Source organism: Colias philodice, chromosome 26 (genome assembly GCF_061535455.1).
Source record: "Colias philodice isolate Cphi_HAF_F1 chromosome 26, ilColPhil1 Martin Lab GWU primary, whole genome shotgun sequence".
NCBI classification, from domain to species: domain Eukaryota; kingdom Metazoa; phylum Arthropoda; class Insecta; order Lepidoptera; family Pieridae; genus Colias; species Colias philodice.
In genome coordinates, this window is record NC_143111.1 from 1,071,077 (window position 1) to 1,086,927 (window position 15,851).

Consider the following 15,851-nt stretch of genomic DNA (forward strand, 5'->3'; position numbering starts at 1 on the left):
TTGTAAAGTAGGTTTACGATCGAGATGTTTACGTGATAATGTCTTATTGGTGGCAGCGCTCGAGATGAGACGGGAGATCGGTCCGTCTCTCTCTCGTTATACCTGCGATCGCGCTCGTGAGGTTTTGGTGTGACACAAGTTTCTGAACATGTCACCCAACTAAAACGATTTTAAAAACGTTATCACGTCAAAAACACCTATAGCTACTACTGTTTTATCTACACCTACATAATAATGTATATAAACATCTCCATCAATTTCTACATTTCTATTTTCAACTACTTTTACAGATACAGTATTGTCATCAACGTTTATGATAACGTTAATATTCACATCGACACTATCTTTATATTTTTTTGCATTGAAATCTACATCTACATCTACTTCTATGTTGTTATCGACGTCTATGTCAACATCTACGTTTACATCTATACTCTCTACTGCTTTATCTACATACACATATACATTTTTGTCTATTTTTATATATCGAGCCCCTTTTTTGTCAGTTAATAAAACATGATATAATATGTCCACCTTTGTCCTATTAGAATCGCCGCATCTCAAAATAAATAAATCTACATACAATTTGAACCAGTTACATAAATTTCAAATAGTCCCCAACTAATAATTTCGACAACTTTACTTTATTTCCTAATTAAATAAAGCATGCATAAAAAAATTCATACAGAATCCACCAGTCACTCAAATTAAATAAAAAAATGTGTGCGTGTACTAGTGTACATACGTAAGAAGTGAAACTTCTTTAAAACCTTATTATTTCAAAAAATAATTTACTATATTATGCAACTTGACAGAAATACGTCGAATCACGCGTGGTAGGGATAAGAACAAGATGGCGCGTAACGGAAAAATGTTACACTAATTTTTTTTCCAACCCCGATAAAGAAGTTTCACTTCAAAAATGTGACTATCTCCCTGTCAATATAATAATGTTCACGTCAATAAAGCATGCACTCATACGACAGAGTGGCGGAGGCCCAAGCGAGTGCCGACGGGCGCCGCGTGTGGGCGCGGGAACACTTCCTGCACGCCGCTACACCCAACACGTACGTGCCGTGTATATTATATCTAACCTATGGCCAATTTCAATATAACTAACATTTATCATAATCTCATTTTACATAATTTAAAATCTGTCTTAATAATTAATCTGGTATTCCATATTACATATTATAATACAACAAAACATTTACAACCACATATAATTTGACTTAACAGGTTCGTTTACCTTATATTACATGTAACACAACAGGATATACTTACCACATGTAAACTGACATTAAAAAGTTAAAAAATTTGCCAAAAAATCTCAAAATACATGTGTATTTTCATGCGCTATCGTGGCCACTTCAATAAACTTTCACAAACAGTTATATCGATTTTTCCTTTTAATTTTTAACTTTAATTATAAAATTCTAATTTCAAAACCAATACACACACACATTCACATTACGCTTGCTAACTACAATATACTTGCGAAACATTATTAAACACTACATTTTACATGCAATTGAAAACTTTTCCAGCTTAAAGATTAATCAAGTCTATATATTTACTCCAAGTTAATTCATTTCTCGTGGTAATAAAATACTTTTGCTATCCCATTTCGGTGACAAGATTAAATATTCTAAATTGCATCCATAAATAAATATAAAAAAGAAAAATGTTGTGTGGTTTTAAGAAACCACAGTAAAAGTGAAACTGTTCGAACGGTTCCGAACACTGCTATAAACCTACTCGGCAGCCGACCGTCACGCGACATGCGCTACACAGACCAAAAAGTTTGAGACGATGTAATAAAAGTTTCACTTTAATACTGGCCCAATTATACACCCTTGAGGGATGCCAAAACTTTTGAATATTCCTGAGTATTTTAACGCTTTTAAATCATAAAGAAAAACTATTAAAATGTTCAATTTATTGTATTTTAGTGTTAATAATGATAAATTATGTTTTACAGGAATGACCGCAGCACCGGTAGACGCACCCGAGCGCGGGACACTGTGTCAGACGCTTCGGCCGGTTCGCTCTCCTCAGCTATGACTATTGTTACTAGGTAAGTTTTTGTTACTTTTATAATGTAAAATTATTATTTTTTTGTAGTAGTGTAATTGAGATTTACCCTGAAATATTTTTTGTCAGGTTACAAGGGTAGAATAGGATAAATTTTAACAGATTACATGTCGAAAATAGTTTAACAAATTACTTCATTGTAGACGTTAGAAGGTACAATTTTACAATTTATGTTTTTACACACAATCATAATTAATTTTGTTTTAAGTTGTCAAATACCGGCTGACGTTGATGAAATGCATGTAATTAACGTAGGGAAGTGGAAGGCCCATCTCTCATTACGATACGCACAGGCGATCCAGGGCCTTAAGCCTTTCTCCCATTACGATACTTCTAGAATACGATACTCGAGTAGAATACTATATAGTTAGATATTTGAAACTTAGATATTTATTTTATTGAAAGTTTCTTATTTATTTGTGAAGGGTTCGTAGCAGCGAGGAGAGTGGTGTGGCAAGCGCGGCTAGAGATTCAGCGGCCGACTCTAATGATTCCGCCAGTGACTATAACGAGGTATAAATATACTAATATTATAAACCATTATCACAGTATTACAATATTATTTATAGATATTGTAATACTGTGCTATTATGTTCTATGTCATCATTTTGTCCTATTTTAATATCTTTCCTCGTATTAAAGATAGAAATTAAAAAATATTTATTTAATCACAACGTATAAGGTGCAGTTAAAACACATAAAAAAATATATTATCAGTATCTTAGATCAGAATGTTCTGAACTGATTGTACGCTTTGAAAAGCTTTTTTTTTTTCTTTTCTTGTCATTTTCGCTATCCCGTACCTAACATCTGGTAATCTTTGTACCACTTGCAAATTCATAATTTGAATATTGAATTTCTTGTACCTTAACCTACTTCAAAATAAGCGCTTACGTAGACACATATCTGTACTGCTATATTACCATCATTTCATTTTTATACCTGCTTTTCCAGGCGGGTGTTGGTTCAGAAGACGAGTGTGTGATCACAGCCTCCCTACACATACCAGCAGTTCGGCGTCGTTCTGCATCTTCCTCCGGTTCAGCCAAACGGGACTCCGCAGTGGGATCCTCACCAGCATCACCAGGGTCGCTGGGGTCCCCGGGGTCCGTGGGGTCGCCGGGGTCGGTGGGGTCTGCAGGGTCCGCGGGGTCGTCGCCCCCGGCCAGCCCCCCGCCGGTAGTTACTCGCTCGCAGAGGGATATTGAAAGGCTCGTTGCTTTTGGACGGTGAGTAACTAATTACTTAATAAAATCATCATAATTAACTCATTTTTAGAAAAAACATTGGTTAAATGAACTGAAAAAATTCTGCTCAAATTCCAGTGCTAAAATTTTAAATTGCAAATCCGTTAACTCCTAAACAGTTATGAATTTATTGTTGTGTATTTAAACCATAAAAAGATAAAATGCATTTCAATTTATCATTTAGATATCTACTTACTTTTACTTTTTATACTCATTTCTCTTGTACAAGCTTTATTTTATTTGCTAATTTATTTTTGATACATTACAGAGAACGCAATACCTCAGATGCGAGAGCAGTAATCGTGAGGCAACACGACGAAACCTCCATTTCCCGCGCCACTAGAATATCGCGTGAAGTTCGGCGGGAAGAAGTAAGAAATGACCATAGTGTCAGAAATGACCACAAAAGTGACCACGCTAGAAGTGACAGTACCAGAAGTGACCACGCTCGAAGTGACAACGCCAGAAGTGACCACGTCCGAAGTGACAGTATCAAAAGTGACCAAAGTGCCAGAAAAAGTGATATAGCTGTCAGAACGGACCACACGAGGCGGGAAGAGATCAGACACGAAGTCAAAAGGAACGACACAAGCAAGAAAGATGACCATTCTGTCAGAAGAGATGACAGAACTGTCAGGAGAGAAGAGCAAGCTGTCAGAAGAGAAGATCAGATTGTCAGAAGAGAAGAACAAGCTGTAAGAAGAGAAGAAAGGAGAGAAGAGAGGAGAGAGGGCACAATGCTTTACAAGCGGGGCGAGCTTATCTCAAGCGCGCAGACTCGGCCCGCATGACACATTGTATACATTGCTTTTATACATAAACGTCTATTTATCTTTATATTCGTTTTATTTTAATAGTTTTAACCTCTTTAAATAGTATCAATGGATAGTTTAAAAAGATGTTGATAACTTGCTTTATTTTTAGTTACACACTTTCATAATTATAGGTTACGTTGCTAGGATGAATTATTTCTTACCCTTAGAAAAATAATGAACAGCCACAGGAAATCATGTAAATAACCTCCTACTTGCACAATATAATGAGAAAATTTTATAATATCATCTATTCTATATGTATAAAAATGAAACCCGTTTTCCTTGGTCACGGCATCACGCGTGGTGACCCGATTTCGATAATTCTTTTTTTATTATATTCCTTGAAGTACGAGGATGGTTCTTATGTAGAGAAAACGTAAATATGTACCACGGGCGAAGCCGGGGCGGACCGCTAGTAGTACATAACAATGTAGATATTAAACATAAGTAATATAACGAAAGCGATTTGTTTCGAGAAATAAATAAAACTTGTATGTTATCCTAATGTATCCTCTCTCTCTCTTGTCGGTCCCTCATGTCTGAGGATCGTGGTCAGCATCAGGGTTGCATCTGGAGCGGATGATTTGCCTCCACCGGTCTCTGTCCATGGCGTCTCTTACGACCGTGTAAAAATTAGTGGCAGATGAGTTCTTGATTTGGTCTGTCCATCGTGTTGGTGAACGACCACGCGATCTTTTTCCCTCCGTGTTCCCAAATGTATCCTATATCCTGTAAAATCCTAATATAATCTGTAGACAAAGCCTTTCTTCAACTTACACATGTAACCATCTCATTGATATGAAATCACTACATAGTATAAAGCAAAGTTGCTTTCTCTGTCCCTATGTCCCTATGTATGCTTAAATCTTTAAATCTACGCAACGGATTTTGATGCGGTTTTTTTTAATAGATAGTGATTCAAGAGGAAGGTTTTAGTATATAATTTATTATGTTTTAGACAAAGCGGGCGAAGCCGCGGGCGGAAAGCTAGTAAACTTATAAATAAAACAACAATTTACTATAGATCTCTCTTTAATAAAAATTCCAAGATCAAAAACACGAAATATATTTTCAAATACTACTATTTCATCTTCTATGTAATTTGTCTCGCATGATGATGCCTCCGAGTTTCGACACTCCATCCTGGTACTCTGTTTTACCGAGCGGAGGCACGGCTGACGTAGTCTCTGTAATTCATATTTAATAATCATAGCATAATATTAAGAAATTATCAACTTCAATTCAATTCAATTATCAACTTATCAGAACTACGATCATTATAATTATTAATGGGCAAAAATAGACATTTGATTAACCGATAAAACAAAAAATTACAATAGCCAGAACTGGACACAGATTCACCTTTTGTTAAATAAGAATCTGTATATGTTACAAGCTTTTATTTTTTCCAATTCAAATTCAAACATTTATTTCTACAAATACACTTTAACAAGCCATTTATCATCTTAATATAGGCAATAATGTACCTATTGCCCTACCTACATAATTACAGCCAAATTCTATTGAAAACATTTAACACAAATCTATTCGACACTATACATGAGTATACAACAATTATTATATAATAAAGAAAATCTACACACCGCACTTAGCCCGTGGCTCGCTAGCGCCTCCCCCTTGCTTGGATATCGTCTTAGGCGTAGTCATGCGGGGTTTAGGCCCCACGCGGCACGGGTCGCCCGGCAGCCGCATGGGCTGCGCGCACGGACCCGTACCGCTCTCGTCAGCTGCACGTTGAAGTCCTTCGAATTTGGCGCCAGGACCTGCAATTAAATAAACTTATAGTTCATTCGCATTAAGAAAATAGTGACTCATCTACCATTCGAACTTGACAAGATGAAAATAATGAAATAAGCTTAGCAGTTGGTAGATTTTAAAATAATGCAGCAAAATATAAATAATACTTCATATTTTAATATTTTGGTCAGAACCGGGAAAGCCGGGTTTCATACTATTCAGACCCGGTTCTCAAGTTCATTAAAAAACCCGGGTTTTCCCGGGTTTTTCGGAACCGGTTAAACCCGGGTGCATGCCCTAGTGCCAAACACTAGTATTAAGCCCGTGCACCGACATCAAACCTTTTTAGTAAATAGCACATCTAAATAATATGTAGTAATTAATAATATCAAATCTTTTTTATTTTTTACTTTTCTGTTTAAGAAGTCGGTTGTTTTTAACGCAGTTATTTTTATTATAGATACTGTACACAAATTACATTCGTAATACGAAATCGAAATCTAACACTAAACTAACACTAACAAATAAAATGAAAATGGGAAAATGGATCACATCGTGTTAAAAATCATTACCCGCCTAAAGGAAGGATACCTGCCTTAGGGATGTCAATATGTCTTTTAAAAAATATTTATTATTACAAACCTGATTCGCAGAAATCAACCTGGTACGTCGTCTTGTTTCTGTCACGATCGATTCTCTGTTTCAATTCTGGTGAAGCTTCATTCTGTAGGATGCTATACAGCATTGGATACTTTGACTGTAACTGTGAAAGTTAATATAGGAATAAGTATAAAATATTTTACTTTCGCCCATTTGTTAATTACATAAAATAAGTTTACACATTTAATACACACAATAAGTTACAATAGTTACATACAATTATAGTAAGTCGTACTGTTATTTCATTAGTATTATAAACGTGAAAGTTTGTTAGGATGTATGGATGGATATTGGATAGGTACTTGCTATTCTTTTACGCAAAAACAATGAATTGATTTTTATGATATAGCAGTGTTGTAGCCTACGTATGAATGATACATTAGCTTTAGAAATACTATACAGCTAGTTACAATAATAATTAAATAATAAAAATAATTACCTTGTCCAAGAATGCATTGGGCTGATCATACCGCGACGTGGGTGACTCCGGGCTGGCTGCCACTCGTACTGGGTACAGTTTTGGATCCAACATCGGTCCCATTAACTAACAATGAAAAAATATATATTTTGTTATTGAACAACAGAATTAGAAAATAATAGAAATGCTTTTAAATATTTATACCGTAGAAGCATTTCTGTTCGATGAGGCTGTAGACATAGACCGTAGAGCAGGCTTAATTAAAATGTATAGATAAATATGAAAGACTATGCAAGTCGACGTGTAACGGCTTTTTGGAGCACTTTGACAAAAACTTAGTGGCTAATTTGATGGAATATGGTAGAAATGATATCACGAAAATGTCTAGGATTTCTTTCTGACAATATGAAAAGTTCTATTAAAGCTAAAAAGGTGCTTTCATAAATTGTTGTCTCATATAATATTTAGAGAGAAATGCTAAAATAATGAATTAAGTGACCCATACCTCATTCCGACTCCAACCACCCTCCTTACCCGGCGGCAGCTGCACTTGCTCGCCGGAGTACTGCGGGCAGCGGCAGTCCGGCGGTCTCGTGTGCTGCATGCATGCCTGGTAGAAGGCTAGCTCCTCCCCTGATAGCTTGGGGACACTATGTGGGAAAAATGAGTGGTTTATCTGTTCAATACGTTGTTAGATACAACGTATGTTAATGTATTGAACAGAGTAAAAACATATTATAGTGTGTGTGATTGAGAAGAAATCAATTTGAATACATTAGCTGTTGTTATTCCATTTAGTATGTACAACAAATACATTAATTATGCAGTATGCACATTGCACACTCGCGTGCATTTTTATTATGATATGATTTTTAGCACCGCACCGTAGCTATATTATATGATTTTTGTGTCTATAGTTAGCAGCCTAGAGAGTGGTGAAAGCTTCTTTTTACCGCATCTCCTTACCATGGTAATTTCATAAGATTACGCGGATGGAAAGCTACCTAGTACCTACTTTATACTGTAAAAAAACATACTCTGCAATACCACCTCCACCAGCTCCCGGCAAATTGGGCCAGAGATAATCCTTCCTGTACGTTGTTAAATAATGATCCATGATTGTGTTTACTTAAACTATATAATTTCCATCACACTATTAATTTTAAACGATTCACATTGTGTAAAACTATAAGTTATAAGTATCAAATATTATGGGCGCTACATTGTGACATTGGTGATTGTCACCTAGATTACAACTTCAAATAATTGATAGACCTCATTTGTTGATTTTAAAATAGTTTGCATGCGAATTGATTACAATTTTGAAACGACATCAAAAAGAGGAGTTTCTCAATTCGACTGTAGGTACACATCGCCCACACATCGACGAACTCAACGGACTTTTACGATATTTTTTCATGTAAGTAATAAATAAGTGGTACATAATATTTCTAAGTAAATTGCCATAAAACTAGGAAGTTAATTAAAATATATCGAATTGTTTCTTAAAAGAGCACGAGCAAGGGTGTTTTATATAATAAAAAGAAGTATGAAATTAAAAAACGCAATTCCATTTCAAATCTTTATTACCAAACCAATCATACAATCAAGCAAAACTACAGTCTATACGTGTAAAAGTATCGATTCTTCCACCGTCCATATTTGGGTTCCTCCCGTGCGGGTCCAAAGGGGTTCTTTTCTAACACCACACGCGCGAGGAGGTCGTGACTGACGCCGTAACTTGTGTCGCCGGTGCGCACGCGCAAGATGCGGCGGAGTTCCTCTGAAAATGACATAAAATGTTTATCTTATAATTAAATTTACGATAAAGGTATAATTAAATTTACGATAAATGGTAACTTAGGATAAAGTGCAGCAGTTTAAAAAATGATATGATTAATAGATCTCTTTTTTTTCGAAGATGTTATCTATACATTCTATACATGTGTTACGATATTGCTGTAGCAGTTTATTTAATTAACACTTACACACACATAAGAAATACATAGATATACAGAAAGAACATAAAAGAAAAACATGTACAAAGCTTCGGCTAAAGGAGATGGTAAATTGGTAAAGGTAAATTTAATTGACTAATAGTTTATATGATGCCATGATTCATAAAAATAAACGACAAGAAAAATTCCTTGACTGTTTATCATCGCACACGCATCTCTTGAAAAACATAACTTAACACTTAAACTTACTCGTTAAAGAATTATCAAACTTAGGTTTCATAGACATAGCGGACGGTGGGTCAGCGTATTTCTCCGGCTTGGGGGGTCTGTACGATCCCTTCTGGCTAGTGTCTGGTATGTAGATGTCGTCTGGCAAGCGGAGTGTCTGCAACGCGCGGGCTCGACGCGCCAGGTTCACAGACATGAAGGGTAGTTCTGCATTTAGCGATGTTTTACTTTTTAGTTTTGGTAAAAGCGACAATAGGATGAATGTGGTAGGAAATTTATAATAGGATTAAGTAAGAAAAATTTGTAATGATAATGCGAATATATCTGGTAGTCTGGGGTATTTTATATTTCCATGGCCTATGTTCTAACTCATAGAAATCTAAATAACAAGACACTAGAAGTCGTAAGCGTGCGTGACCTTGTCGCCACTCAGGTGATTTGCACAACACCAGTGCATTCGTCACTGTTCAGTTGCTCTGGAGACGTATGAGTGTGTACATGGTGTGTTTCAGCAATTCCCATTGCGGAAATTCTTCCACTTCAGTTGTAATTATACTTATAAAGGAATAATATTTCATCGGAAAATATTTTTTTTTAGAAATAATGCCGTTTTTCCTTAAAATTATAGAATATTTACAAGTATTACGAGTGTCACCATAGTAATCGAAATAACAATGAATGACACAGTCGACCATTCTTATTATCACGTTTGTTCGTATTGGAGCAAAAAGTCTCCTATACTTAGGGATGTTATTCTAAAATAAACCGTAAATTCTTGCGTTAGGATACATATTCAAAAGCTTAATTTAATAGATAAGTTAGTTTTCACTAAAATCAAGCTGTCCAATAAAAGGCATACTTTACTTGTGTGTACTGTTTAGCTTTCGGTTTGAATGTGTTGATTTTGGCGACAGCGGTTTTCATACGAATTATGACATTACAGCACTTCTATGTGTCTTGTTATTTAGATTTCTATGGTTCTAACTAATAGCAGGTAAATTTCGGGTTAAATTATGTCTCTGTTCTCCCTATTGAAAAGGCTCTCATAGGTAACTTTAACGAGAGATACATATGCAGTTAGCGTGTTTTATTATTTGAGATTTACTCGCAACAGGTGACAGCATAAATAGGGACCTAATAACATATAGGTATGTAATTTATATATGTAGATATAAAAGATTACCTCTGGAGCAATACTTCGTTAGATACTCGGTCCTTTTCAAGTCCTGAATCTCATGGTCTACAGGAGTGGGGTCAATGTCCTTGCTCATGTATTTTTTCGTTGCTATTGGGTAATCTTCAGCAAACTGAAGCGTATTAGAAAAAAAAACGCTATTTCAATAACAGTTTATACTTAAATTTCCATGTATGTTCTAATAAAAAAAAATTGATTTTACGATGGTAGAGTAGGCAGTAAATAGATATCTAAATATTCTAATTCTAATTAGAACACGTTACTACTGGAATCATACAGTAGATATTATTAAAAAATATAAAAGCCCATCACGGCATCACCCTCTCAACAGCTGTCTTGTAATGTTCAAAATCGATAGGGCACAACACATCAGGACATTTGCGTGGTTCCTCACGGGCTTTCAGAGAATCGCGACTCAGACCTACGATGAGACAATTGTCGTCTATGGCCTTGCGACGAGGACTCTTGCTAGAAATTAAAAGATTTAAGAAGTTAAGTAGAGCGTCGTATACATGGCTTTAGAAGGGCTCGTATTCACTGCAAACATTTGTTAAACGAACAAAACTTAACAAACTCTATAGCTTAGTTACAATATATGTATGTATGTGACTAGGTTTCCACCCGCGGCTTAACCCGCGCAGTCAAAGAAAAACCCGCATAGTTCCCGTTCCCGTGGGATTTCCGGGATTGCGTCATTTTTCCGGGATAAAAAGTAGCCTATGTCCTTTCTCGGGTATCAAAATATCTTCATACCAAATTTCATGAAAATTGGTTCAGTAGTTTAGGCGTGATTGAGTAACAGACAGACAGACAGAGTTACTTTCGCATTTATAATATTAGTATGGATTTGGCCGTTTAGTAAGGCACAAATACTATTGTAATATATTATAAACTTTTACCGACTGAAGGTCGCAAAGCGACCTAGCTTTTTAACTAAGCTTTTTAATCTAAGGCTTGTAGAAATAGAATTAAGACATGTAGAGACTAGAGACGCTTGGAACAAACACTACTGTAGCGTCTTGGCATCATTTAACATGACATACACATCCTCACAAACTTTCGCATTTATAATATTACTAGTAGGATATCTCACCGGACATATCAATGAGCTCCATGCGATCCCGTAACGGCTCCGGTATTAGGTCAACATGTTTTTGTTGAGATTTTATTTAAAAATTATTTCAAAAGTATAAGTGAACTTACGGTTTATTTTTCTTTGCATAATCAACCATGTAAACAGACTGAAATTCGATTTCGCCGTCGAAAACGGACATTTTACACGATTGTATACAAAACTTGAGTAAACAGAAAATACAAAAGATATTTATAGAAATATTTATACAAATAATGACTATTGATTTTGATTGACCTGTGGACTTTACATAAAAAATTGACATTAAAAATGGCATTAAATTGACTGTTTAACAGATTTTTTATATTGTTAATGTCCATAGTCTGTAACTACTGAGGTGTTTATTTTTTACTAGCTTTCTGCCCGCGGCTTCGCCCGCTTTGTCTAAAACATAATAAATTATATAATAAAACCTTCCTCTTGAATCACTCTATCTATTAAAAAAGATCGCATCAAAATCCGTTGCGTAGTTTTAAAGATTTAAGCATACATAGGGACCTAGGGACATAGGGACAGAGAAAGCGACTTTGTTTTTAAATACTATGTAGTGATAGTTTATAGTCAGGGCCGGATCTACCCATGGGCTTTATGGGCTGCAGCCCAGGGCCCCGAGGTTAAAAGGGCCCCCAAACCCCGATAAAAAAAATAGGCGATAATTTGAAAAATAAATCTGTAGTTTTCGAAAAACAAATTGATGAAAAATCGCATACCTACTTCAATAACTTTTGCTAACATGTAAAAGGATGTTTGCATGCTGATTTTCAACTTATATGTAGAAAATAAATCTTATTTATTGAAACTATTTGGTTATTTAATATATTATATGCCGTGGCCATATCGTAGATTTGCTCATTTCATGAAATGATTAATCATTACACGAAATGGTCGCATTTCATGAAATGGTTAATTGTCTATTGGCCACAACATGATGTGGTTTGAGCAGATCAATGATAAGAAATCGTTTCTCGATATGGGCAACTAAACGCGCGGTTTTTTCACGAATTGATCAAAATTATTTGATCATATCGTAACATCATCACATTAATCATTGGTAGAGGAGCTGCAAGCGCTGTGTTTATGTGTGGAGATGGCGGCCGCTGGCGAAAATTTTATTATTCGCAGTTAACAACTTCATAATTCGTTTGCTCGTTCGTTTAATTAAAATATGAAGAAAGTCATACAGGGCCGGACCGTGAACTCTTGGGGCCCTGGGCTGTAACTACCCAGGAGCCTTTTCTTTTGGAAATGTTCATATTAGTTTCATACTTACTTTCGCAATTTTGTTATTTTAACACAATCAAATTTTATTTTAAATCGTTTCATTAGTTCAGGAGTCTATCGCGGACAAACAAAGTGACACGTATTTTTTTTTATACATAATATAGAGATAATAAAAATATAATAAAATAATGTTATTTAGGGCTGATTTTTCCATGCTTGGATAAAACTTATCCGTCCAATAAAGTATAATATAAAAATATATATACGATAATATAAAAATGTCACGTAAACTGTAATTAGAATACATTTTTAAAATGGTAGTTTTATACATTATTCGACGAATAAATTTTAACCAAGGATTGAAAAATCAGCCCTTAATCTTTATATATAAAAATGAATCGCAAAATGTGTTGGTAAGCGCATAACTCGAGAACGGCTGAACCGATTTCGATAATTCTTTTTTTATTATATTCCTTGAAGTACAAGGATGGTTCTTATGTAGAGAAAACGTAAACATGTACCACGGGCGAAGCCGGGGCGGACCGCTAGTTGATAATAAATTAGTAAAAGAATCTGACAGATTATGTATGACTTATGAGACAGTTATTGTCTGGCTAACGAAAGATGAGACTGGAAAAAGGCGGCAAATTCAAAAAATCAACATATGGCAACTTAGGTTATAGTTGGAAATATAGTTTTAATACTTTTATTTATTATTTTTTCTTACGAGCAAAAAAAAAACAACAAACTCTTCATCTTTATAATATTGTTTTATGTAATATACTTAGTACAGTTAAGTGATACAGATAGACAAAAAAGAACACCGAATGAAAGCAAGAAAAAACACAATAAAAATACAATTAAAGTTTGTTTAATCAATATAATCATATTAAATCTAAAAATTCAACCGCGAGTGAATAGTAAGAATCACTATCATTATCTCTGACTCTTATTATGAACCCTTCCATTTCTGCAGTTATTCCATCTCGTTTTTTATACTATCTTCAACATGAATAACATGGTCCGGTCATAGAAGAAATCTCGTCAAGATACTGATACATTTTGAACGAAACAGATCATTCAATTTTTTTTATTGTTGCTTGAATAGTTTATAACTGGACTATTGGTATCATCCATGTTACCTGCAAAATAATAAATATTAAACAATGCAATCAAAATGAATAGTATCAAAATATCAAAGTCACACTTAACAATGCATTGAGATATTTCACGTAAACACTCTTGTTTTTCCTTGAAAACTACATCTCTTTCAACTTGTTTCTTTTCAAATTTACTAATCATAGTAAAAAGAACTTTTTTTAAGTCGCATTTCAATGTTTTCGTCTCGTTTTCAATTAGAAATCACTAAAATCGCGGAAATAATTTTCACTTTGACACATCAACAACTCAGGTTTTAATGACAATTACGTAATTATAAGTGTTGCCATATAAATTTTCGAAATAAAAAGCCAGTCTCATCTTTCGTTAGCCAAACTCTATGTTATTTAAATAATAATTTAGCTAAGTAATTTAGAAATCAACCTTTCTGCATTTTTGTGCTGCAAATTCTTTTATTTGGTCATCACATTGCAAGTCTTTTGTTAGATCACAATTTATGGAAAGAAGTGATAAATTATTTAGCCGATCATCGATTGTTGTCCTATATTTATTTTCTACATATGACATCTTGGAGAAGGAGCGTTCTGCTTCACAGCTAGTGATTAAAAAAAATCTTTAAAATGGTGTAGCAGTTAAGGAACACGTCAATAAGTTTAATTTCGTACATGAGCATAAAAATTATGAACGTTCGCCAAGCATGTGGATGGCTGTTTGTGTTGGGTGATTGTGGTTGGTGTTTGGGACTTTGTTTGCTGTTTGCGGTGTTTGTGACAAACAGCCAGCGTGTGGATGTAGCATTATGAACGTTCGCCAAGCGTGAATGTGAAAGTGAATGTGAATGTTGAATGTGAATGTTGAATGTGAAATTGAATGTGAATGTGAATGTGAATGTGAATGTGAATTTGAATTTGAATTTGAATTTAAATAAAAATTTGAATTTGAATTTGAATTTGAATTTGAATTCGTGTTTGGATTGTGTTTGTGTTTGTGTTGTACACGAACACGAACACGAACACGAACACGAACACGAACACGAACACGAACACGAACACGAACACGAACACGAACACGAACACGAACACGAACACGAACACGAACACGAACACAATCAAATTCAAATTCAAATTCAAATTCAAATTCAAATTCAAATTCAAATTCAAATTCAAATTCAAATTCAAATTCCGATTCGAACACGAACACGAACACGAACACGAACACGAACACGAACACGAACACGAACACGAACACCGAACACAAACACAAACACAAACACAAACTCTCAAAATCAAATTCAAATTCAAATTCAAATTGTAATTCAAATTCAAATTCAAATTTTTATTCAACTTCAAATACATATTCAAATTCAAATTCAAATTCAAAATCAAATTCAAATTCAAATTGTAATTCAAATTCAAATTCAAATTCAAATTCAAATTTCAATTTTTATTCAACTTCAAATTCATATTCAAATTCAAATTCAAATTCAAATTCATATTCAAATTCAAATTCGAACACGAACACGAACACGAACACGAACACGAACAGCGAACAGCGAACAGCGAACAGCGAACAGCGAACAGCGAACAGCGAACAGCGAACAGCGAACAGCGAACAGCGAACAGCGAACAGCGAACAGCGAACAGCGAACACGAACACGAACACAAACACAAACACAAACTCTCAAAATCAAATTCAAATTCAAATTCAAAATCAAATTCAAATTCAAATTGTAATTCAAATTCAAATTCAAATTCAAATTCAAATTCAAATTCAAATTTTTATTCAAATTCAAATTCATATTCAAATTCATATTCCAATTCGAACACGAACACGAACACGAACACGAACACGAACAGCGAACAGCGAACAGCGAACAGCGAACAGCGAACAGCGAACAGCGAACAGCGAACAGCGAACAGCGAACAGCGAACACGAACACAAACACAAACACAAACTCTCAAAATCAAACACAAACAAACACAAACTCTCAAAATCAAATTCAAATT

The 15,851-nt window shown here is 34.8% G+C and overlaps 3 protein-coding genes and 1 long non-coding RNA gene across 5 annotated transcripts in view; 1 reads left to right on the plus strand and 3 right to left on the minus strand.

Moving 5' to 3' along the window:
• RhoGAP102A (Rho GTPase activating protein at 102A) overlaps window positions 1-4,170 on the plus strand; it is a 43,824-nt gene extending 39,654 nt beyond the window's left edge. The window contains exons 9-13 of the mRNA XM_089711272.1: window positions 987-1,067; window positions 1,982-2,077; window positions 2,520-2,607; window positions 3,049-3,323; window positions 3,610-4,170. Of these exons, the coding sequence (XP_089567398.1) occupies window positions 987-1,067; window positions 1,982-2,077; window positions 2,520-2,607; window positions 3,049-3,323; window positions 3,610-4,132 (1,063 nt within the window). The 3' untranslated portion in view covers window positions 4,133-4,170. The remainder of the gene's footprint in view (window positions 1-986; window positions 1,068-1,981; window positions 2,078-2,519; window positions 2,608-3,048; window positions 3,324-3,609) is intronic.
• A 1,072-nt stretch (window positions 4,171-5,242) lies between these two features.
• On the minus strand, window positions 5,243-8,109 carry LOC149476738 (uncharacterized). Its single transcript, XM_089711576.1, has 6 exons — window positions 8,030-8,109; window positions 7,498-7,642; window positions 7,014-7,118; window positions 6,557-6,677; window positions 5,761-5,940; window positions 5,243-5,343 (listed from the first exon to the last, which is right to left on the minus strand). The coding sequence occupies exons 1-6, from the start codon at window positions 8,107-8,109 to the stop codon at window positions 5,243-5,245; spliced, it is 732 nt and encodes a 243-aa protein (XP_089567702.1).
• A 499-nt stretch (window positions 8,110-8,608) lies between these two features.
• Window positions 8,609-11,647, minus strand: LOC149476739 (uncharacterized). The gene is made up of 5 exons (XM_089711252.1): window positions 11,577-11,647; window positions 10,694-10,841; window positions 10,362-10,485; window positions 9,200-9,385; window positions 8,609-8,775 (listed from the first exon to the last, which is right to left on the minus strand). The coding sequence occupies exons 1-5, from the start codon at window positions 11,645-11,647 to the stop codon at window positions 8,609-8,611; spliced, it is 696 nt and encodes a 231-aa protein (XP_089567378.1).
• Window positions 11,648-13,581: 1,934 nt separating this feature from the next.
• LOC149476740 (uncharacterized) lies at window positions 13,582-14,211 on the minus strand. Of its 2 annotated transcripts, none has more exons than XR_016317757.1 (2): window positions 14,041-14,211; window positions 13,582-13,868 (listed from the first exon to the last, which is right to left on the minus strand). It is a non-coding gene; the product is annotated as an uncharacterized LOC149476740 (long non-coding RNA). The 2 variants fall into 2 exon arrangements; XR_016317758.1 differs by having other exon boundaries at window positions 13,939-14,211.
• Window positions 14,212-15,851: the final 1,640 nt, after the last annotated feature.

What these genes read in the sequence shown, in the direction of transcription:
- LOC149476738 (XM_089711576.1), bottom strand. Translation starts at nt 8,109, where the DNA reads ATGGATCATTATTTAACAACGTACAGGAAGGATTATCTCTGGCCCAAT. An exon ending in GGTGGAGGTGGTATTGCAGA is followed by an intron (nt 7,643 to 8,029) that starts GTATGTTTTTTT and finishes TTTCCCACATAG; the next exon opens with TGTCCCCAAGCTATCAGGGG. An exon ending in GGTTGATTTCTGCGAATCAG is followed by an intron (nt 5,941 to 6,556) that starts GTTTGTAATAAT and finishes ATTTAATTGCAG; the next exon opens with GTCCTGGCGCCAAATTCGAA.
- LOC149476739 (XM_089711252.1), bottom strand. Translation starts at nt 11,647, where the DNA reads ATGTCCGTTTTCGACGGCGAAATCGAATTTCAGTCTGTTTACATGGTT. An exon ending in AACGAAGTATTGCTCCAGAG is followed by an intron (nt 9,386 to 10,361) that starts GTAATCTTTTAT and finishes CGCTAAATGCAG; the next exon opens with AACTACCCTTCATGTCTGTG. An exon ending in GTTTGATAATTCTTTAACGA is followed by an intron (nt 8,776 to 9,199) that starts GTAAGTTTAAGT and finishes TGTCATTTTCAG; the next exon opens with AGGAACTCCGCCGCATCTTG.